The 24,418-nt window shown below is 43.1% G+C and overlaps 1 protein-coding gene across 3 annotated transcripts in view; it reads right to left on the bottom strand.

The window, feature by feature from the left end:
• Nucleotides 1-218: 218 nt before the first annotated feature.
• The window catches only part of TRMT1L (tRNA methyltransferase 1 like), a 43,762-nt gene continuing 19,562 nt past the window's right edge, over nucleotides 219-24,418 (bottom strand). Inside the window, exons 11-16 of one of the 3 annotated variants that reach the window (XM_032446285.1) lie at nucleotides 23,394-23,584; nucleotides 22,003-22,081; nucleotides 21,074-21,240; nucleotides 14,880-14,939; nucleotides 14,410-14,563; nucleotides 13,132-14,301 (exon numbers count right to left, since the gene is read on the bottom strand). In XM_032446285.1, the coding sequence (XP_032302176.1) occupies nucleotides 13,986-14,301; nucleotides 14,410-14,563; nucleotides 14,880-14,939; nucleotides 21,074-21,240; nucleotides 22,003-22,081; nucleotides 23,394-23,584 (967 nt within the window). In that variant the 3' untranslated portion in view covers nucleotides 13,132-13,985. Of the gene's footprint in view, nucleotides 852-13,131; nucleotides 14,302-14,409; nucleotides 14,564-14,879; nucleotides 14,940-21,073; nucleotides 21,241-22,002; nucleotides 22,082-23,393; nucleotides 23,585-24,418 lie in introns of those variants that run through there. The other 2 variants (XM_015869853.2, XM_015869854.2) reach the window with 2 other exon arrangements.

Genomic DNA, 24,418 nt, shown 5'->3' with positions numbered 1-24,418 from the left:
ATATGACACATTGTTTCCAGAACACCAGTTTTACTCTACAAAATAAGGACAGTTCCACCCGAAATATCAATTTCTGTCAAAACATTAAAAATTTTCACACGAATATCACTACATAGACCAGAAATAATAAGTTCTCTCTAAAGCATCACTCCGTATTCTGGCAAAAATACATTTTCTGTTGGAGTCGGTGGGAGAAATGCAAATGACCATACCTGTCATAGACTTATGATCAGCAAATCTCTTTTATTGCTTCGTCTACGTGTACATTTATAGTGCAGATAATTTGCTCATACATAGTGCAAAAGCAGAGCTCATCATTGGTTCCCAGTTACATGTCAACCCCACCTATCTTTGTACCTTGCAGTTATTGTCCCAATAACTACTCCCTTGCTGACTTCCCAGAACTGTGGCCATCTTCTCATCATCATCACACATCCCTTTGTTCTTGTTGTCCTTGCAGATGGCACGGTTGCTTGGCCAGCTACACAGTATCTACGTGACCTTTCTCAGCTAGCCAGTTGTCAATAAAACTCTCCACACTTCCCCTGTTTTCTTTTTGTATAACTAATTTGGCTGAAAAGGCTCGGTTTACCAACCGACTAATCATATTTTGCAAGCAATTCAGTACACATGGTATGAAAAGCGGGATTAATAGGATTATTCTGACAAACACTAAAGCATACTCTATGATATTCCTAAGCCATGGGCCATTCATTCTTTTCCTAGAGTTGTCCTTGGTTCTCATGCTGTTTATCCTGCTCCGCAGCTGCTGCTCTGTGAACTCCTTATCTTGATCCGTGGCTGCTGCTCTGTAAAATTCTTCTTGTATGACAACAATTCCAAGCTACTGCCTGTAGAATAACAACACTACTTATATTAATAACATAACTATTATAACTCAATCACGGCCTCGATTGATAATACTCTAAAAGTGGGGAAAAAAAAAAAAAAAGAGACAAGTCAAACACAGCATAACAACATTACAGTTAAACCTACTAAAAAGAATAAACATGCTTGCTCTGCAACCTAAGTTTCTGCAACCTGGAAATAAATCCATGAGGGTCCCATTGTGTTCACATGTAACTAGTTAGGAAAAGTCTTCAACTTTCATATACTCTGATATATTGATTTTTAAAATTTGTGCAACAAATGCTTTTAGGATGCTCATAACCATGCCTTTGGGCTAATAATTACTAATGATTGTGCAACTTTATGAAGTAGCATGTCAAATAGAACCAATATTAGAGGGCAAATGTGCTAGAGTATCACTAGGGGCATTATTACTTATTGACCCTTGAGAAACAGCAAACCATGTTGGTGGTGGATGTGACAGGTAGTGCCAGCAGGGCCTTCCCTGCTTCAAAGTGCACCTTTCCTCTCTCACCCATCACAGATTCTCTCCTGCATTCAGGGTCTGAAGGATTTCTTCCAGTTGTGCACCATATCCGCGTGGCCAGTGCGTGATATAGAGCCCAAGTGGAACACCTGCTTGGAAAATGAAATAAACTATCAAATTTAGTTCTATTAGCGTGCACTTTTGTCTCAAGTGATGCATGGTTGTATTTTAAAAATCCCTAGCAGCTGGATGTAAGAGACGTATCCATTCTACAATACAGGGTCATCCCTTTGCCTGGGATTCCTTTCCAGGTTTTGTCTTTGCAAATTAAGAAAAGCTAATTAATAGGCTAATAACATCATAACCAATCAGTACTAAAACATTAAAAGAGCTATTCCTGTAGATTCTATCATTGATTACATCAAGCCCTGTTTAATACACATTTGATCTATTACTAAAATAGAAGAAACACACAACATTCTAGCTTGTGATGGTTTAATAATTTTGTAATTTTACTATCAGTATTCCACATCATAACATCATATAAAGCATGAATAATTTTACTGAATCTGCAACTTACAGAAGAAGACTACATCTCCCAGAGAACAACACGATAGGTCACAGGACCTGGACTCTATATTAACTCGGTCGCAGACTAGACTGACGTCTTTCGAGTTCTGGCGTTCAGGGAGTGTGTGGGCGCCTTCACCGTTCGCCTGATGTCACAGTAGGCCTCCTCGGTACGGGACTCATTTCTCATGATTTATGGCTTGATTCGTTAGCTCTCAATTTCAATATATTGTATTATAATTGTGTTATACTGAATTTCGATATAGTATTTAGTATAAGTGTGCTTTAGATCGTTGCCGCTGTTTTGTTTTAGCCTAATTAACTTTTTTCCTTTCGGCTAGGCCCCTGTGAGCACACGGCCTGGTTGAACGGGATGGAGTGGTGAATTTATTGAAGTATAACCGTGACAGAATTTTGGTGGAGATGCGGGCATGATTGAGTTTTGCTAGTTTTTTTCTGTTTTCGTATCTCTGTTGCTCTTTAGCTTTTAAAAAAAAGTTTTTTTTCCTTTAAGGGAGCGATTTAGCGTTTGCGATTCTGACCTGTGAGCTTGACTAGAAATCAGGGGGACTGCAATACGGTTTTATTTTATAAACACTGCTGAGCTTTGTTTTTTTTTACTTTTTTTACTTTTTTTCCCTCTCTATTGAAAAAAAAAAAAAAATGTTTTTTTTCTCTAGTAAGTTGCTTATGGTAACTTGCATGTCAATTAGTTTCTCTTTTATGATGCTCCAAACATCTTGGACCTGAAAAGCTGCCATTTTTCTATAGTTTAGGAATGTAAATAGATTTGAATGCATGGTAGCAACGCTTACTTGGTATCATGGCATGCAGCTCCAGAGGGAGCAACTAACGCACTAATAGTTCAGGATGGTGATTTTTGGCGTGGCTCTCCTTTTTTATTTGCATCCTTTAAAGCAGTACTCAAAATAATATAGATACACAAGAGATATAGATATAGACCTGGAACTTACTGTCAGTTATTGTAGTCATCTCACTCAGTATCTAGATTTAGTACCTCAGGAGGAAGTCTTCCTAGGAATTAGAGAATACTGATGGGCAGGGAGTGTGGGAGATTTGGAGAGATTTTAGAAGAAGAAAACTATAGATATCAGGAGTTATAATATAATGAAAATATAAAGATATAGAGAAGATATATATAGATATTTGAGACAGGAATGTTGTGGCTCAGGCAGATCTAAGGAGGCACAAATGACTTGGGGCCTAGCTAATGCTTATTGGGCCTTATTCAATACCATTCCTGAGAGGGAAGATTTTGAGGTTGAGAGAGAGAGTCTCAGGGCCGAGAATGAGAGTATGCAATCCAAACTCGACACCCTCCAGTCCGGGTACAACACTCTCCAGTCCGAGCACAACGCCCTTTGGTCAGAGCACAGTGCCCTTCGGTCTGAGTGTAACATCCTCTGGTCAGAGCACAATGCCCTCCGGTCCGGGTACAACACTCTCCAGTCCAAGTACGACGCCCTCCAGTCTGAGCGCGGCACCCTCCAGCCCAAGCACGATGCCTTCCAACCCAAGTGCGACACCCTCCAGTCCGAGCACAACACTCTTCAGTCCGAGCATAACGCCCTCCGGTCCGAGCACAACACTCTCCAGTCCGAGCACAACACTCTCCAGACTGAGCACAATGCCCTCCGGTCCGGGTACAACACTCTCCAGACTGAGCACAATGCCCTCCAGACTGAGCGCGATGCCCTCCGGACCGAGCACAATGCCCTCCAGACCGAGCACAACACTCTCCAGTCCAAGTATGACGCCGTCCAGTCTGAGTGCGGCACCCTCCAGGCCAAGCACGATGCCTTCCAACCCAATTGTGACACCCTCCAGTCCGAGCATAACGCTCTTCAGACCGAGCACAATGCCCTCCAGACCAAGCTCAACACTCTCCAGACTGAGCACACTGCCCTCCAGGCCGAGCATAACGTCCTCCGGTTCGGGTACAACACTCTCCAGTCCAACTACAACAGCCTCCAGACTGAGCTTGGTGCTGTCCAGTTTGAGCGGAACGCTCTCCGAGACCAGCTATGTGCCCTCCAGGGTGAGTTGAATGTATTTAACCAACTACCAGGGGCACATGTAGTCCAATTTGGCCAGCCATTGGGGGCACATGTAGTCCAATTTGGCCAGCCACTGGGGGCGCATGTAGTCCAATTTGACCAGCCACCGGGGGCACATGTAGTCCAATCTGACCAGCCACCGGGGGCACAGGTAGTCCAATTGGACCAACCATCTGGGACACCAGATACAATGTTGGTTGCCCCTGTAAGAGGTTCTAAGAGAAACGAGGTTAGAGAAAAGCAGTATGGCATGTTTACGAAGAGCAGAGGAGTTAGGAGAGGCAGAGTCGGAGCAGCAGGGGACTCAGCGAGAGCAGGGGGAGTTCAGAAAGAGCCAGAGGAAGTTTGTAGGCATGCGACGGATTGTTAGAGGGGTATAAGAAGATGATAGAGGAGCAGAAGATGATAGAGGAGCAGAGAGAAGTTGGGCAGAGAGGAAAAAAGAAGGGAGGGTTACCTGGAATGAAATATCACAAGGGTGATTAGTCAGAGTCTGAAGACGGGAGCCACAAAGCTGATTTCTTTCTACAAGAATTTTTGAGTCCAACACTTTTACAGAGGGGCAGCCTCATCAACACAGTTGCCACCATCAACACCTAGGACTCTATAGAGTAGAGCAAAAGGCGAGCAAGAGATACTTACGACCCCAGCATTATTGATCGATCTTTTGAGGACTGAAGTGTAATCTCGATGATTAAGAAAGGATTTCACACATCAGCCAAGGGAACTATTGGTCACTTGCGTTACTTCGCTGATGGGACGATGGTGCTCAACAGGCTTCGCTGGCTCAGGATTTGGCAAGTGAGCTCGTGTCCAAACCCTGGGTAGCATTTCAGGATCACGTGTCGGTGACAGAGGTGATTGGCACATTGCCAAAAATCCAGGTCCTACACCTCTGGAAGCGGATGTTCGATAGCTGGTAAGAGATAGATTCCCTTTTAAGCGGACTGGGCTGAGAAAAGAATGGAACTAATATAGAGAAGGTAGTGTTTCAATTTTTGTTGAGAGAAAGTTGTTGTTGGAAATGCTATGACAGCCCCCATTCAACAGTAATGACCCAAACCAATTACATGATCCTGAAAACAGTCCGCGTTCCACGACAATGTGCGTGACATTCTACAAAACGCAGCTCCAGAAAAGCATGACCTTGTGCACTCTGCTATAGTGTATGCCAAGGGGAATAGGAAGCCCCTTAGTGTGAATGAAACGTAATTAGCAGACTTCAGGAACTTGACATTTTTTAAGCGTTACCAGACGTTAAGCTTTACACTTCAGCCCATTGACTAAACTATGTGGGGAACAGATTTTAAACAAAATTCGCGAAGGGCAACACAAAGTGATTATTACTTGACAAATTGGCTACGTCGCCTGATGTAGATGAATCCATGATTGGTACAAGATGATGGGAACCAGGGATTTCCACGATCGGCTATTGGAGAGGCTTAACACATGCAGTATCCTCTTGCACCTGTGATTTCATCGAACCAATCCTCAACCAAAAAAAGAGACGTCTGTTACTCGGCTCCATTTAGGAGTGAGGGCAAACGGTTCTTTCTTGATATGTTATGCACCGGCGTGAGATTAAGAAGAGAACGCAACATTCAAATGTTTGATCCGACCAGTTTATTGGAAATAATAGACAATTTGAGGGGATGGGGGGGAAGGGAAATGTACCGGCGATAATAGAAAAACGCGTTGAAAGAGGCAAGAATTACTGTTAAAGCCGGGAATGTCACCTCCGTGGATGCAGCAGCGTCCCGTAGCCGTTTGTTTAACGTTATCGGTGTCCGGGGCATATTATCAGCGGAGGTCAATCGTATCAGGGTGGAATCGATGAGAGCATGCTAACGCCAGATCTTGAGGCAGGCTCGCACCTGTCAGCGAGCTAGTCATCTGCTCGATATGCTGATCGCGCAGTGAAGATGCGTTCAGTCAGACAGTGACCGTTGGTCTCCATTAGAGCTAGAGGTTCGGCAGCGAGGGTCCCTCGGAGAGAGTCTCGAGCAGCAATCCCAGAAGACGAGACATAGTGGCACAAGCAGATAGTGACAACGGTGGAGGATCTGCAGTGTCAGATACCTAGATGCCAAGTAAACGTTGTTTGTCCGTGCCCTTTATTTCCTTTTCTTTCCAGGCCTTCCAAGAGATTTCGGACAGCTCGAGTAGAGTCTTTGGTTGAATTCCTCAGAGTGTCAATCTTCCTTGAGATGGGGCCACCAGGAAAGACACTTAAGGCCATAGTCCTCAGGGCTGGCCATTGTCCTTGAGATAGGCCAAACACAAAAAAGACCAACTCAAAGGGCCATTCAATTTCAGTATCTTATTCTCCCTCTTCGTAGCCCCCGGACATTGTCCATCTCCGTGTGTGTCTCAGACAAAGGCAGTCCTGGAACCTTTGGCCAGGACTTTGCTGAACTTTGTCCATCTTCAGCAAACTGTGAGCAGTATGTTAAAAAGCATGGCTCTGACAAATGGCGTGGGGTTGAAACTATGTTGAAAGCATGGGGGCGGAACATAGAAAAATTGGGAGGAAGCCATTTAAGCAGAAGCCCACCTTGGTTTGATGTCAACCTCGCAGGGATATAGTTAAGTAATCGTAATGTCCTTACCAATCCAGCTCCCTACGTACCGTGGAGGGAGATAAGGTTCTGTCGTAACATAAAGAGCATGATTGGGAAACAATCAGTTGGGGTCCTCCAGCGTCTGGAAAGGGCAAAACCTCTCCGGGGTTACTGGTCTTTGCCCAGGGACCTGGGTAGACATGAGTGGGGTGATTGGACCAAAATGGAATTCCAATTGCTGTACACAAGGGAATTTTGGATGTTGGGGGAGTTGCAGCCAATGATTTCTTGTGATTCATAGGTGTAGAGTCTCAAAAATATTTTGTACGAATGTTCAATTAGGTACAGGACTTAGATAGAGTGGCATTGAATGTTAAAGAAACACTTTTTTTTTCTATATACCCTCATATTATGGCATCTGTAAGCAAGTTTTCCAATCTGGACTCATCATTATTGCTTGCACCTGGCCATAGCATGTGTAGAGCACACATTGGAAAGAAGTGATAAGTCAAAATGGGAAATCTGCGGTGGTGCGCTGACGAAAGGGCATGAGTGCACCTTTGATGTGGGAGCCTTACTAGCGCTGCCTTTCATCTACCACCTGCTGAACATGTTTTACTTTTTCTGGCAGTTATTGCCATTTCCTCCAAAAGTATAATAAAACTGTAGGTCTATGCGGCTTATAGAGTTTTTGGTTCTCAATCTTAAGGGATTTGTTGGATAAATTATTAAATGTTTGAGATAAATACGGTTGGCTGATTAATTTACACTAACTTACGTCATGGAGTGATAAGATAAGGACTTCCACAGAGCAGCAGCCTGTGGAGCAGGATAAACAGTATGAGAACAAGGGACAACCTCTAGGGAAAAGAATGAATTCGCTTGTAGCTTTGAAGGGGGATTTTAGGGTTGTTATTGCTATAGCCTTTCCTCAATTAGATGTGGTGTTGATTTTTGGCGATTATTTTATAATTTAAATTTATGTAACCGATTGTTGAGAAAATTAATTACTAAACCGAATTAACTTATTTCTGCGGCAAAAATTTTTTTTCGTAGCACCCAAAAGTTTGTAAATGACGGCGCCTTATCTGTCCGTATAACAATATTTGGGCTTTTCTTGGGCAAATTAACATTGACGCAGCGTATATGTAACCCATATTTTGGTCAAAGAAAAGAAAAAACAAAATAAAAAAAAAACCAAAATACTGACCCTGCTGCGAAGAAACTGTTCTAAGTAAACCAAAGCACGCTGACCTTTTGCCTTTCAAGTTTGCCAACAGTGTGACATAATGGGAGCATTTCCAGCATTTCAAATGCAGTTTCAAGAATTAGAATTATTTGGCATTATCCAGGTCATTGTCTGCTTCTTCTAATTTATTAATAAATTGGATGTGAATCAAATAGGATCTAATGTTACCAATGCTGGAATCTATGGGAATAGGCATTTGATGTGTTAGTAATGCTGGTTACAATGCTGTTAGCCTACCAATGAGCCTTTTCTAAATTGGAGAAGACAAAACCTGGACAGAAATCTCGGGTGAAGGGGATGTTCCTGTATCATAGTGTGATCACTTCCTTTCAGCCCGCTCATCAGGATTTGTAAACTATGACCGTGCATCACTTGAGACAAAGGCGCACTCTAAGAGAGCTGATTTTAATGGCTTATTCTGTTTTCCAAGCAGGTGTTCCACTTGGGCTCTGTATCATGCACTGGCTATGCAGATATGGTGTACAAATGGAAAATACCATTCAGGCTCTGAGAGAAACAAAAGCAGGAGAGAATCTGTGATGGGTGAGAAAGGTAAAGTGCACTTTGAAGCAGGGGACGCCCTGCTGGCACTGCCTATCACATCCACCGCAAACACATTTTTGGCACATTTGCCCACTAATAATTATTCTATCTGACATGCATCTTCATAAACTTGTACGACCACTAATTACCTATTAGTTTCAAAGGCATGGCTGTGAGCACTCTAAAAGGATTTGCTTCACAAATTTTAGTGATCATTCAAATCGATATATCAGAGTATGCAAACGTTGAAGGCCTTTTTCTTATCAGTTACAGATAACACAGAATGGGACCCCTTAGAGATTTATTTCCAGGTTGCAGTAAAAATGTTTCTGAATTGCTGAAAACTGGGTTTTCTCTTGATGAGGAGCTTTGGGTTAAAATTGGTACAAAACTCCAGCAGACTTCTATTGCTAAAGACAGAACGGCTGCTAAACTGTTGTCTCTTTGCTACTAAATAATGGAAGGGCTTAATCAAATTCGACAAGGAAGAATGTCTTCAAACTGTTCCTGCCTGGATTCAACCCGTGTCTCAGCTGCACCCCCCCTACCCACACTGCTGTGGATGTGCATCTTCCACCCCCTCCTCACTTGTCATGATGCTGTCTCCCTGCACTGCATCTTACTTCTTTTTGCTGTAGTTGCTGACAGTTATGTTATGATTTCAGGTCTGGGCAACACCTCAGGCCCAGGCACAGCTGGACAGGCAATGCCTGGAACAAGTTAAGACTTTGGTGTTGCGTGCTATCCGTCGGATACCTGATACTAATTTGTCTAATGCCTCACTTATATTAGTTATGCAGGAGGCTGCCCAGCCCTACATTAAATTTCTTGGCCATTTCTCAACTCAATGCAGGAACAGCTCAAAGAATGAAATGTTACAATTGTGGGGAGCCTGGTCATGTACAGAGGGACTGTAAAAAGCCTAAGCAAGCAAATAAAAATGCTCGTACTATTCCACATTGACCCTGTCCTGATACAGAAGGGTGTTGCACGGGGCGAGAGAATGCTGATCCAAACTCCCTGTTGCTGCACAGCCCTGCGATCTGCCGGGAAACGGCAAGAGGAGCGCGAGACCGCGCGCTATGACAGCAAATACGGTCCTGAATCAGTCGGCCACTGCCTGGCCAGCTCACTCAGACCAGCCACTGCCGGCAGTGCAGGAGTGGATTTGGCCACCGCCCAGTCAGTGCCGCAGACTGACAGCACCTTGACTCTTATTCCAAAAGGTGTCATGGGCCCCCTTGGGGACAGGCATAGCGCTCTCTTATTAGGATATTCTTCTGTTACATGGATAGGTGTAACTGACTAACTCTTCCACGGTGTGCTTGGCCCTCTCAGTGGTAGGTGATCCATTTTGTACCTGTGCTCTTGCCATACGTTATGCTGAAGTCCCTTGTTTCAACAGGACAGCCTGCACCAATGATGATTTACTGAATCAGATCAGGGTGGTGGACGATAGAGGTAATCGTCTGCCCCTTGTTAGGTGCGTGTGCGAAGGGATCTGGTATAGCACAGGAATGTCCATCCAAAGAAGTGAGCTCCTGTGGCAAAGACCAATAGCAATGGGGTTACTTGTTCCCCAGCAGCCCCAAGGCCCTCTCGAGAAGGGAATATTTGATAGCAAGCCCTGGCCACCATGCATCCCAATGCGTCAGCGGTGGGGTGGGGCTGGTTTCACTCCAGCTCACCTAATGCAAGGCTGAAAGGCAGCCAGGACTATGATCCACAGGAAAGTGAGACCATCCCCAGAAGCAACTCTACAGTCCATGTGACAGTCAAGCTGGAGAATGATGCCCCTATCCACTTGCCCCTGGGTATGGGCCTAATTTGCGTGCCAGGATATGTCTACGCAGTCATGCCCATTCAACCTAAGGGTGGTCCCTGCAACTTGGGTAATATGCATATTGCTTGGGCAATATGGTATGCACCTACCTCACCACGTGACATCCAACGATTCCTCACAGAAGGTTTGTGACGATGGTGGAGTATAGAGACAATAACACCAGAATGCAATGATTGCATGTATCTCAACGGGAATGTACGCCAGGTCATAGGTACTATCTTTATCTGGCCCCAAGTCGTTCATAATACATGTGTGACAGCATGGCTTGCTTGTTGAGCAGCAAAAATGTGAATCACACTTCCCATGCACTGACTGATATAGCTGATACGCCGAGTTCCCTTGACACTGGACTGACTCAGATGAAGATGGCAGTGGACTTTCTTCTCGCTTGGACTGGTCTAGGTTGTGCCAAAATGGAACAACACCTAGGCCAGAAGGGATTCTGCTGCCTCGACTTCAGCACAAATGCATCTTCAGCCATAGAGAAGTCGAAGCAGAGGAGCAGCATTACTGGACCTCATGCTCACCAATGCAGAGGAGTTGATTAAAGAGGATAAAACTGGAGATAGTCTGAGCTATAGTGATCATGCTTGGATGATTTGATGTTCTTGAAGAATATGGGCCTAGCAAAGAAAGAAGTTGGGATCATGAACTTCAGGACAGCAAATTTCTGACTGTTAACGGAATTATTGGATGAGATTTCCTGGGAAGCAATCTGTAGTGACAAAGGAATGGGGAAGAGCTGACAACTCTTAAAGGACACCTTTCTGAGAGCACAAGACCTCTCATTCTCCCAGAACAAGAAATCAAGCAGGGATGGCAGGGGAGTGGTATGGTGACCTCATAGACAAGCTGAGGGACAGAAAGGAAATGTAGGCAGTGGAAGCATGGACATGTGGCCTGGGAAGAATACAGGAGTGCCATCTTGATGTACAGAGATGGGATTAGAAAAGCCAAGGCCCAGATGGAACTAAACTCAGTGAGAAATATGAAAGAATTGTGAGTGTGCCCTGGTGGCGCAGGTGGTAGGAATGCTGCATTGCAACACTGGGGCCCAGGTGTTCGAATCTGCTGTGGCGCAAGTGGTAGAAGTGCCGCTCTGCAGCACAGAGGCTCGAATCCCGGGGGTTGGACTTGATGATCTCTAAGGTCCCTTCCAACCCGCACGAGACTATTACTATTACTATTACTATTACTATTACTATTACTATTACTATTACTATTACTATTACTATTACTATTCTACAGGTATATTGGTCAGAAGAGACAGGCAAAGGAGAGCATACCCCCTCTGAGGTACACTCTCCTTGACAATGAGAAGGAACAACTGCGTACAACAGACATGAACAAGGCTGCTCAGAAAGTTCTTTGCCTTGGTTTTCACTGGCAGTCATGCTTCCCATGCTTCTCACATCCTCAAACACGTCGGTTGGAGCTGAGGGAGCCAAATCCCGCCCACTGAGAACAAGTCCAATGCTGTCTCCATGAAAGCGAACATTAGAATTCTATGCAGCAAGATGACATATAACCCAGGTCAGGAAAGAACAGGTTGATGTAGCTGCCAACCACTCTCCATCATATTTGAAAACTCGTGGCTGTCAAGCAAATTCCCCGGTGACTGGAAAAATGAATCATCATTGTCATTTTTAAGAAATGGAGAAAGGAAAATCGGGGTAACTACATGCTGATGAGCCTTACCTCTGTGCTTAGAAAGAATGCGGAACAGAACATCCTAGAAACTATGATAAGGCATGTGCTAATCTGAGATAGCCAGTACTGTTCCAACCAAGGTCAGGTTGTGCCTAACAAATTCAGTGGCCTTCTGCAGTGGAGCAAAGGATGGACAAAGTGAACAAAGTGCACTGGATGGACCAGTGGACAAAGGATGAGCAACTGATATCATCTACCTGGATTTCTGCAAGGCCTTAGATATGGTGCCATATCACATCCTTATCTTTAAATTGGAGAGAGATTAAGTGTGTACTATTTGATTGATAAGGAATTGGCTGGATGGTTGCAGCCAGAGGGTTTTGGTCAACAGCTCTATGTCCGGGTGGAGGCTGGCTACTAGTGGTGTCCTTCAGGACTCCATTTTAAGATCAGCACTCTTTTATCAATGACCTAAAGAGCAAAGTCAAGTACACGCGCATCAAGTTTACAGATGACAACACACCAAGTGGCTCAGCTGATATGATAGAAGGAAGGGATATTTTGCAAAGAGACCTGGACAAGCTTTGAAAAATGGATGCATAAGAACCTAATGAGTTTCAACAAGGCAAAGTGCAAGATGCTGCAGCTGGGTCAGGATAATCCCAGACATTCATTCAGAGAGCAGACTTGTGGAGGACTTAGGGGCCCTGATGGACAAAAAGCTAGACAGTTTGTGCTTGCAGCCCACAAGGTTGACTGTGTCCTGGGCTGCATCAAGAAGAGCGGCCAGCAGGGAGAAGGAAGTAATTGTCCATCTTGACCCCACCCTTGTGAGGCCTCATCTGGAATACAGCATCCAGGCCTGCAACCCCCAGCATAAAATGTAGAGCTGTTGGAGCAGGTCCAGAGAATCACAAACATGATCAGAGAGCTGGAGCACCTTTCCTATGAAGAAAGACTGAGAGATCTAAGGTCATTCAGCCTGAAGAAGGCTCTGGGGAGATCTCATTGTGACTTTCCAATACTTAAAGGAAGCTTAAGGGAGACTCAACTTGAATTGAAATATGCAGGCAAATAATGACAGAATGACAGGGAACAGTTCTAACCTGAAACTCCCCCCTTTTTTAAATATTAAGAGGGGATTCTTTACTCAGTCTGGTAGGTGGCAACCAGACCACTCCAGGGTGTTGGAAACAGACAGTCTTTATGGTCCCTTCCAACCCAAGCCATTCTGTGATTCTAAGAATCCAAGCAAAATGTATGTACAAGTTTTTTTGAGGGAAAAAAAAAATGGAGGCAAGTTTGTTTGGCTGGAATGTTGCCATGTATTTAAAGAAACCCGAAATGACTACCAACAAATAGCATCTTTGCTCAGTCACTGAAGAGATCTTTCAACAGCAAACTGTATTATTAAATTATTCTGGAACTTCAGATTGTGATGTCTGGTCACGATACACTTTTTTTAAGTGAACAACCAAATTAAACCTCAGAGCAAACAAACTACTAGAATCAATGAAGACAAATCACTAAAGCTTAGTTTGGAACTGAAGATTATGTGACAGCTCTGCAAAGGTTCCTTTCCATTCTCATTTTTGTTAGGATTTTGCCTGTAGGTAGATCTACAGAAATGAAACCAAAGGCCAAATTACATGAGCAATGTGGAGTTAGAAGTGGAGTTAGAAGTGCACCAAGTTAGCACTTTCCAGCTTGCTTCAGTTCACATCACATTTTGTCCTGCAGTATTTTGTGACCTCCCTTTGAATTTTAACTGGCCAGGTTTTAGAAATGATTGTCTGATTCAAACTAAATTTATGTTCAGAAATGCTTAAGACTTTTGGCCCCACTCTTTTGGGTCCTGTTCTAGCAGCTTGAATAAGGCTGCACAAAGACTTGGCGCTAGCTACAATGCTCAGTGTAAAAGTGGATGTGAGTGTGAAAGAACCAACTATCTAAAAACTTTCCCACAGGAAAAGCGTTTTGACCATGCATACTGCTGCATTCAGTGCTAAGTTCTAGAATTCTAAACCTCCCCCCAAAAATTTCCTCCCCCCAAAAAATTGCAGGGGTTTCAAACTGTCAAACTCAAGGTCTGCAAGGAATACTGGTGTACTTGAACAGAGCGTAGTTGCAAGTTCTGATCCCAAAAGGATCTGGACTAATCAGCTGCACAGTGAGTAGGACAGTCTTCTGCAAAGACAGTGACAGTGTCTCCATATTTGTTCTCTTCCAGAAACTCATCACCTTTTGCCTTGCTGTCTGCAACCACTTGAAGCTGGTCTCCCACCTGGACATCTTCTGTCAGATGGAGAGGGACTTCTGTTTGCCCTCCAGCATATGTGGGAGTGCTGTACTTCATGAGAACAGTCTTAAACTGTGCCAAGGGTGCGTTGGTGCGAACACCCATAGGATCAAAGTGGGTTCTGCTGACTCTGTATCCAGCTTCAGAGAGATAGTTTAAGAATTTATTTAACCTGAAAAAGCCATGTAAGAAGGCATTAGCAGTAGCAAGGCTGGTTCAGTACAAATTATATATTAGTTATCATAGCACTGTGAGACTGGAAGGTAAATGTAAGCCTTACTTGGGCATGTTCATTCCTTTAATACTGTGTCTGTGGATATTATAGTAAAATGCAGGGTGCTCAGCACTGCTGTCAGTTTTTTGTCGCTTGGTAGCATTTTGCGTCACTTCATTATTTTTTCTTTTTCCTGAATCACAAAAAAGGCCAGTGAAACCTGTGAATATTCACTAAATTCACAAAATAATAATAATAAAAGCCAGCGAAGCCAAAGACATAACAAACTGAAAATATACACAGCAACCACATCTTCATATATGTATTTATGCTGAGAAATATAACTGAGTAATTAGCATTGTGCTTTTATCAGGAAACATGACTCCAGATGAAGTAAAACAATTATGCAGTGGGAAAATAACTTTTACTCAAGTATGATTAAATATAGAGAATTTATAGGTGAAAACTAGTTTGGCTTGGCCATCACTTGCAGCATAAAATCATACTTTGAAGTTGCACAAAAACGATCTACTTACCAGGTACCACATCAGATTCTGCCAGCGTATCTGGTGTTTTAATATATACGCCACACTCTTCTAGAATAGAATTAAGGGTCAAAATTAAGTCTACTGTAAAACAGTGGAATGGGAAAATGCTTTAGTTCAAAAGAAAAAAACACCACCACCTCCCAGCCTGAAGAACACTGAGAGGCTGGTTAATTTGCTTACCAGCTCAGTAGTTGAATTTAGAGGAAATATTCAAAATATAACTTTGTTTAAGGGTAAAAGAGCATGCACATGCAGAAAGTTGCTCCTTTTGGTGGAATGATTTTCTATTCCAGCAGAATGCAGAGCAGGACAATTGTAGTCCTCAATGGTGAGGAGCAGAGTACAAAACAGAACTGAGAGGCATGTACTATCTCCAGCTCTATGGATTTCATGGTAGTCAGCCTGCTTAATTGCTTCAGGACCTACCGTAGTGGTTAAATAGGTATAAATCCAGCACTCTGCCTTTGATAGATCCTACTCTTTTTACAGCACTGCTAAGCCTCATGTTAGATTCAAATCAAGTTACTTTCTTGACCTTGTTGCATATACTCTGCTGTTAGCATTATGTTATCAAAGAGCAATCTCTCTCTAAAACCACCACCAAGCCAGTCTTTTTGTGAAGAGGTGTCACGGGTTTACCTGTGCCCATAACAGGGAACAGCCACCCCGTGGGGCCCCTGGCTCAAATGGGAAGGGAAAAGGGGAATGGGAAAAGAGAACAGTACCAGCAATCTAAGGAGGAAAACTTATTTTACTAAATATGATATCGGAATACAAGATAACACAATATAATACAATATGATTGAGGTTAATAAATCAAACAAAACAGAGAGAGAGAGTCCCCAAAAACCAAGAGGCCTACTGTGAACTTTAGGCAACACGGCTGGAACGCTTCCCACTCTCCGAGTCCGAGAGAGAGAGCTCCAGCCTGGGAGCGAGATTATATATGTCTCCTCCCGTGACTTATCTCTGACCATGATGTCCTCTGGTATAAGTAGTTTTCTTCTGAGAGCTGAGTATTTGGGATGTTGTTATTCCATGGAACTGGAGTAAGAACCTTTTAATGATCCACACTGCACATGATGCTATGATGTGGAATACTGACAGCAATATTACAAAACCCTGACATACCACCCCTTATTCTACATCATTACATCATGGTTAATATATATACACACATATATAAAACTATGGTAACTAAATAGTACATTAAATGTAATATAACTAAATGTATAACTATAGTAACTAAAATGCACTACACATGCAAACATATACATAGATACATAGAATTACTGACTGCACTCCCCCAACATCAAATTTCCTTGTGGTACACACTGAACATCCCCCTCCTTCTGCCCCACCAAGTGCACACAGGTCCCTGGGCAAAAACAGCTCCACAGAGAGGTTTGCCCTTTCCAGAGGCTGGAAGGACCCAAACAGCTTTTCCCAACATGTCAACATGTTCTTTACATGTACAACAGAGACCTTATCTCCCTCTATAGTATGTAGTGGGCTAGATTGGCTAGGACCATCACAATTGACAGATCCTCTAGTATTGACCAACCAAGTGGCTTCTGCCAAGTATTTTTCCCAGTGCTTAAATGCTCCACCGCCCATTGCTTTCAACATAGTTTTCAACAACCCATTGTATCGTTCAATTTTACCAGAAGCTGGTGCATGGTAAGGGATATGATAAATCCACTCATGCCCAAGTATTTATAAGGGAATTTTTGAAATGTGTCCCATTATCACTCAATTCTTTCTGGGGTGCCATGTCGCCACAGGACTTGTTTCTCAAGACCCAATGTGGTGTTTCGAGTGGTAGCATGGGGTACTGCCTATGTTTCAAGCCACCCAGTGGTTGCCTCTACCACAGTAAGCACATAACACTTACCACTACGAGACTGTGGCAAGGTGATATAATCAACCTGCCACGCCATTCTCTTGGCTTGTTTAATTATGGCATGTTTCACAGTCATGAATAATTTGCACAATCGTATCCATAGTTAAGTCCACCCCTCGGTCTCTAGCCCACTTATATGTCGCGTCTCTTCCTTGATGGACTGAGGTCTCATGGGCCCATCGACCTAGAAATAATTCACCCTTGTTCTGTCAGTCCAAGTCTATTTGAGCCACCTCAATTCTGGCAGCTTGATCATCATCAGCAGTGTAGAGGATGTTCTTTACATCCTGTCCCATCCGTACTGGCCCCAGGGCCACGGCACAGGGTACCTCTTGTTTAATCTGCTCAAAAGCCTTCTGCTGTTCAGGGCCCTATCCAAAACTAATCTTCTTCTGTGTTACCTGATAAAGGTGTAGGGCTGTAGTTTGGAACGTGCATCCTCCAAAAGCCTACTACACCCAGGAAAGACTGTGTCTCTTTCTTGCTAGTTGGTGGAGACATGGCAGTGATTTTGTCAATCACTGTTGGGATGTGATGACATCCATCCTGCCACTTTATACCTAAGAACTGAATTTCCTGGGCAGGCCCTTTTACTTTGCTTCGCTTAATAGCAAAACCAGCTTGTAGAAGAATTTGGATTATTTGCTCTCCTTTTGTGAAAACTTCCTCTGCTGTATCGGCCCACACAACAATGTCATCAATGTACTGCGGGTGTTCAGGAGCATCACCCTGTTCCAATACAGCCTGGACGAACCCATGGCAAATGGTTGGGCTGTGTTTCCATCCCTGAGGCAAACGGTTCCAAGTATACTGAATGCCCCTCCAGGTGAAGGCTAACTGTGGCCTACCTTCTGTGGCCAAAGGAATAGAGAAGGCACTGGCAATGTCAATGGTGGCATACCATTTGGCTGCTTTTGACTCCAGCTTGTACTGGAGTTCTAACATGTCCGGCACAGCAGCACTCAGTGGGGGTGTGACCTCACTCAGACCATGACAGTCTACTGTCAGCCTCCATTCTCCACTGGCTTTACACAATGGCCATATGGGGCTGTTAAAAGGTGAGTGAGTTTTGCTGATCACCCCCCGATTCTCCAGGTGGTGAATCAAATCATGAATGGGGAGCAAGAAATCCCTCTTGGTGTGGTACTGCCGTCTGTGCACTGTCTTTGTAGCAATCGGTACCTGCTGCTCTTTTACTTGTAGCAGCCCCACAACAGACGGGTCCTCTGACAGGCCAGGCAAAACGGACAGCTGCTTAATGTTGTCCATATCTACAGCAGCTATCCCAAAGACCCATCGATACCCCTTAGGATCCTTGAAGTGCCCCCTTCTGAGGTAATTAATACCAAGTATACATGCAGCCCCTGGGTAAGTCACAACAGAATGCTTTTGCCAGTCTTTACCAGTGAGGCTTATTTCAGCCTCCAACACAGTCAATTCTTGAGAGCCCCCAGTCACTCCAGAAATATGGATTAATTCTGTCCCTTCATGACTTGAGGGCATTAGAGTGCACTGTGCACCAGTATCCACCAGTGCCTTATATTTCTGTGGTTCTGATGTGCTAGGCCATCAAATCCACACAGTCCAATAAACTCTATTATCCCTTCCACTCCCTTGAATGAGGGCAGGGCCCCTCTATTGGTTACCTGTGATAACTGGAGCAGCCGTACTGGTGGTTGGACTGTTTTGTAGTTCCCTCACCCGTGCTCATAGTACAGGAGTAGGCTGGTCATGCCACTTCCTCGTGTCTTCTCTGTGGTCACGTAGGTAACACCACAAGGAAACACACAGTGCAATTTACTGTTGTTCCTTGCTCAATCTGGAAAGCGCTTGTGTCTAATAGCTGAGAATTTTAATGATACAGGTAAGGAGTAGGACTGGACTAGTTTGAATAGATCCTTCATTAGACCTGGTGGCCTGTATGGGGATTGACCTTCATCAGTCGTTTCTGATACTACTATGGGATCATCAAGATTAGTTGATGGAAACAGTTTCTTGTGCAGAAGAAGTCGGTCTTCTACTCGTGAGTTGGAAGAAACTGCGGCGCACAGTGGGGGGAGCTGCTGTTCGTAGTTTTGAAATGTCATAATCAGTTCAAAAACTCAGGGTCTTCTCTGTTGGTCCTCGTATCTTCCAAACATTCTTACCAATGTCTGTGCATAACTTTCTGGTGCTGTACTTGTGTGTTTCTGCCACATGCTAGGCTTGGTCCTCACTCAGAATCACGGTCTTGTTGATCAGGGTTGTACAACATTTCCACCACAGCCCTTTCCCTCAGGTACTGGATACCTTTAATCTGAGATTTCAAAGCATCCTTGAACTTTCCCTCACGGCTGTTAACAGTCAGTCTCAGAGGGTGCCAGCTCCATTGAATCATCTGCTTATCCCTCTGTCGTTAGCTGGGTCTCTGGCAATGCTTCCTAGGTGGCGAGCTTCGTTACCATTACATACAAGCTGTTGGCCCCACTGTCCCAGCAGCGAATCAATCAGGCAAGGAGACCTTTGTTTTGACGCTGCGTAAATTCCTTTCTTACGCCTTCGATTTCAGTCATCTTCAGGGATCGACAAACAGTAACAGAGATTTCCTCCTCATCACTCTCTTCTTCATGACACTTTTCCTTTTTCCTTTCTCGGTACTTATCCAGACCTGTCACCTGGATCTTCTGTTGCCTCCTCCTCCACTTCTTTTTTCCGTTCTAGACGTGAGGACATCCATTTCCATTTCTTGCCTTCCACAGAGGCAACTGATATTGTTACTGGTGCCTCCTGTGACTGATCAGAGTTGACTTGGGGATTTTCTTCTTTGGCTTAAACCTCAGACTGGAAACTCTCTCTCCAGAATAGTATTATACAGAGCACGGTATGCATAAGCCAAACCCCAAATAAGGTTTACCTCCTTAGATCTCTGTAAGCCGTACCACCTCTGACTCAAATATTCACTTAATTTCTCAGGGTCCCTCAAGCATTCAAGAGTGAAATCCCACGACACTGCAGGTCCCAAAGCTTCTAAGATTTTTCCTAAACCTTTCCATATTCCCTGCCAGTCAGCATTTTCTGGTTTTGGAGGGGACTTCCGCATAGAACGAATGGAGAGGAGTACATTCATATATATTGATAATGATAACATGAACATGAGTATGAACACAAGGATGAACACTAACTCGGTTTTCAAAAACTGTGCGGCAATCTGATAAGGCAGCCTGGAAACCGGATTGAACATCGTGGTGTTTGTAAAATTAGCTGCTGTGAAATTAGCAATTGTGAAATTAGTCATTGTAAAATTAACTATTTCATCTGGGATGCAAGTGTCAAAATTCACATCATACCACATTGCATAGAAGTACCAGGCAGATGTATTCATCAGTGCCCTTACTTGTTGTATAATGCATATATTCTATAACAAGAAATCAAAAACTTAAGAAGGGGCCAATAAGTTCCAAAGAACATGATGGCTTTGAATCCCCTATGCAGTGCTCCTAAAATAGAGAGCAGACTCATAGCTGGCAGGCGTTGTAAAAGTCAGAGCCAGCTAGCTGTGCTCTGAGAAAGAAATCCCTTTGTTTTCTTTACAAAAGCAAGACAGCAATGCTCAGAGTTTACAGCTACCCCTGAATGTTGACAGTTTGCCTGGACTTTCAAGGTCACATTCTCAGTGAGCAGCTATGAAAAGATATCACTTCCCTAACGAAACTAACGAAGCTCTCTGAGAGCAAAGAGAGATTTGTTCTAAAAGCTAAAAAGCAGCAGCTTATGCCCGCCATCTCCACCAAAATCTGTCACAGGTTACCTAGATTTACCTTTGCCCGTGAATGCCTGGGAAAAGGGGAATGGGAAAAGAGAACAGTACCGGCAATCTAAGGAGGAAAACTTATTTTACTAAATATGATATCAGAATACAAGATAACACAATATAATAAAATATGATTGAGGCTAATAAATCAAACAAAACAGAGAGAGAGCATCCCCAAAAACCAAGAGGCCTACTGTGAACTCTGGGTGACACGGCTGGAATGCTTCCCACTCTCCGAGAGTCGGAGAGAGAGAGCTCCAGCCTGGGAGAGAGATTATATATGTCCTCCTCCCATGACTTATCTCTGACCGCGAAGTCTTCTGGGATACTTAGTTTTCTTCTGAGAGCTGAGTATTTGGGATGCTGTTATTCCACAGAACTGATGTATGAACCTTCTAATGATCCATACTGCACATGATGTTATGATGTGGAATACTGACAGCAACATTACAAAACCATGATAAGAGGCAGCTGTTTTTTTTTTCTTACCTTGTTTGTTTTCATCAAAAGGACTATGGGTAGAAAAATTCTTGGAAGTTGTACACTCAGATTCACAAACTACGGTTTTCAAAAGTGGCTGAACTTCATCTAAGCCATACTGGACAGCTTCAGACAGCATTCTTCTGAGGAATCCAGTATTAAAGAGAGCACCTGACCTAAGAAACACAAGAGAAGTGAGAAGACTTTCATTAGTAAAGTAAAAATAAGTTTCCTTAAAAAGATCACACACAGTGATTTGCAGTCAAATTACACCAAAGAGCGGCACTGTACTGTGTGCTTAACATAGCAGTATAGAATAGCTTTGTTTACAAGGACAGTAGCAGGACTGTTATTCCTATCACTAACTTACTGTACTATATAGAGAAGGTCTTTCAGTCCTACTTGTATCAGGAAGAAAGCTACTGCTTTTAATGCCACTTTGAAACCATTAGAAGACTTAAAGAATTTATTTTTGTTTCTCACAATAGGCAATTTTATAAATTAACAAGTAGTGTACTCCCATCAGCACATATTAAGATTTATTATATACACTCTGTAAAAGATTTATTATATATGCTCTGTAAATATCAAGTAATAAACAACTTCATGACATTTAGCAACTAGAGGAACACGGAGCCAGGTTCTCCAGTGCAGGACATACTAAAACAGTTGCACTAAATGTGAAGTTGAAAGTGAATTTGTTATTTATGTACTGGTTTGAGTGCTATGAACAAAACAAAAAACTGAACACCTTACTAAACTCAGAAAACAGAATCAATTAACTGCTTCCTGAATTACTCCTGACTGCTACACTTTTCTATTATAATAGATAGCAATGGATGTTCCAGCAGCCTTGCATTTCTGTGATGCGCTGGAGCAGCTGACCTCTAGAGGTCCTCCCAGCCCGTTACTCTCCAGTGCCCATGCTGTGAACTTACCAGAGAGGACCAAGAACAACTGCTGTCCTCCCAGGCATACTGCCATGACAATCACAAGGTAGCTGCTGATAAGGATTTTCTACAACAGAAAAACAGGATTTCTGTTAATCTGGAATAGTCATCAATGCTTACTGAGATGATACAGATAGGACTTTACTGAAGTAACTAGAAGGGTAAACAACAGCAAAAGTGCAACAGCTCTCACTTCTGTCAAACACTGCAGCAGTGCTTAAGAAAATTCAGTGAGTGATGATTTTGATCTCTAATTATTCCTAAAATGACACTGAAAAAATAGCCAACTAACTTGCTCCGTTTCTTGGCAAATTTCAAATGATGAGGTAATTACTATTCTTCCTACAACTATATATGCAGCTGTCCAGGCTAACAGTAAACATCAACAACAAAAATTTGAACATCTGTCAATTACATACACAAAATACAGCTCGCCTACAATATTTGTAGGCCGCGAGACTGCTTGCAGGCAGAGAGCATCAAATAAACAATTTATTTATTAAGATCACTACCATAATGCTGCACTTGTGAGTTAATAATTTATGTTTATAAAAACAGGACTGAATCTCTTTAATGAAAAAGTCACTGCACACCTCTGCACCTGACTTTGAGCAAAGAAAAGATACCACCAGCTGAATAGCAAAATATCCCAGAACCTGCAACTTTGAAGCAAATAAGGTTTTTCCTTTTAAATTCATTCCAACTATTACCTTGCTAGTCTACCCCTGCTCTAGATTGATTTTTGTATAGAGACAGCTCACAAGCTTGAGCTCAGCTTTCAAAAGAAAGGCTGCTTCCATTTATTCCAAAGCACTAGATCAACTGCAGGAACGTTGTGAACTTCTCTTATCACAGCTACTAAAATTATTTCCATCAGGCATTTACAGATGAGGCCCAATCAGGCAAAACATACCCTCATCTGAGGGAAAGTGATTCTGTTTATTTCACCATATTTTCAGGTAACTGAACATGATGGCCTGCAGAAAAGCAATCTGACACTAAATCCATCAAGCTGCCCCTGTATGGAGGAAACAGAATGTCCCACTCTTTCACCAGAAGGATGGACTGAACAGCCTATCAGGCATCCTTCAGCAGCCACAGTGAGCTGGAGTACGTGATCCCTAACAATAAATCCAGGACATTTACAGCAAAATCCATGAACATAATGAATCTAAATAACTACCATAAAACAAACAGCCTGTATTAGAAGTAGCTTCTCCACTATATATACTACATGCATCTTTACATTAAATAGAAATACTAATTTCTTAAAGAGATGTAAATATAAACAAGACCTTAACAAGCAAAAGAAAAAAAAATAAACCCAAACCCACACAGTAATCATATGTTCAAGAAAGTTATGAGAAATACTCACATACCCACTACCATACTGCCTTCTTTCTGAAAAATTCTCTCTTCACACCACTGGCAGTGGATGAGATATCTTATTTTCTTTGCTGAATCATCTGCGGGAGATGGTCCCCTTAAAACTCTGACAACTACAAGAACAAAGTGTTCTAGGGCTACTGCGAGCAAGACTTCAATGCCTTTGTTACAGCGAGCTGCAGCTCTACAAAAAAAAAAAAAAAAAACAACAACACACACACACTGTACTGTATCTAGTAGAGTAACATTTCCAGAGACACCTTAAGCTACTGAAAGATTCCTGAGCTCACTTGCTTTCTAGAAGCTGATACTGAAGGTCTAAGAAAGCAATATGGAGACAGTAATTTCTTAAATGCTTAGCGTAGTCTACTTTCCATAAGGCAAGAATGTCACGTTTCACTTTTTCATTACTCTAAGAAATACCGGTCTGTTTTTTCATTATCCTTCTATCCCAATACCCACCTACTGCCAGGAGAACATAACAAAAAATCTAAACAAACTGATGAAAATCTGAGAAAACTGAAATTTACAATGACAGACACAATGGTAAATCATCAAACATTAATTAAATAATGACTGCAGGAAGACAAGGGAGCAGCTCCTGAGTAGGTAAGCACAGAGAAGAAGAAAGTTTTAGAAGAGTTGGAATATGTAAGCCGGAGCAGATAAAACCTCACCTGAACAGCTAAAAAAGTTCAATCTCATCCCACTCCCTAAATCTCAGTTCCTAATGTAGTTTCAAAGTAGGGTTATGTTTAATTAGATGCAGTGTAACTGTACCTAAGAACGTTCTGCAACCTATTACAAGAAGGCAGATGAAAAGATTAAAGTGTAAATGCATTCCCGTCAGTTTTTTAGCTCTGCCATTCTGAAGACTTCTGCATATGTGTCACGGAGTACTCTCTAGAGCTCACTCCGGGACAGTGGGCATAAACCCGGGGCAGCAGGAACAAAAGCCCCCCCCCCCTTTCTCTATCGGCACAGCGCGGCGCAGCCCGGCCCGGCCACGTGCGTTTCG

Source organism: Coturnix japonica, chromosome 8 (genome assembly GCF_001577835.2).
Source record: "Coturnix japonica isolate 7356 chromosome 8, Coturnix japonica 2.1, whole genome shotgun sequence".
In the NCBI taxonomy this organism is placed as follows: domain Eukaryota; kingdom Metazoa; phylum Chordata; class Aves; order Galliformes; family Phasianidae; genus Coturnix; species Coturnix japonica.
This window is presented reverse-complemented; position numbering and strand designations above follow the sequence as displayed.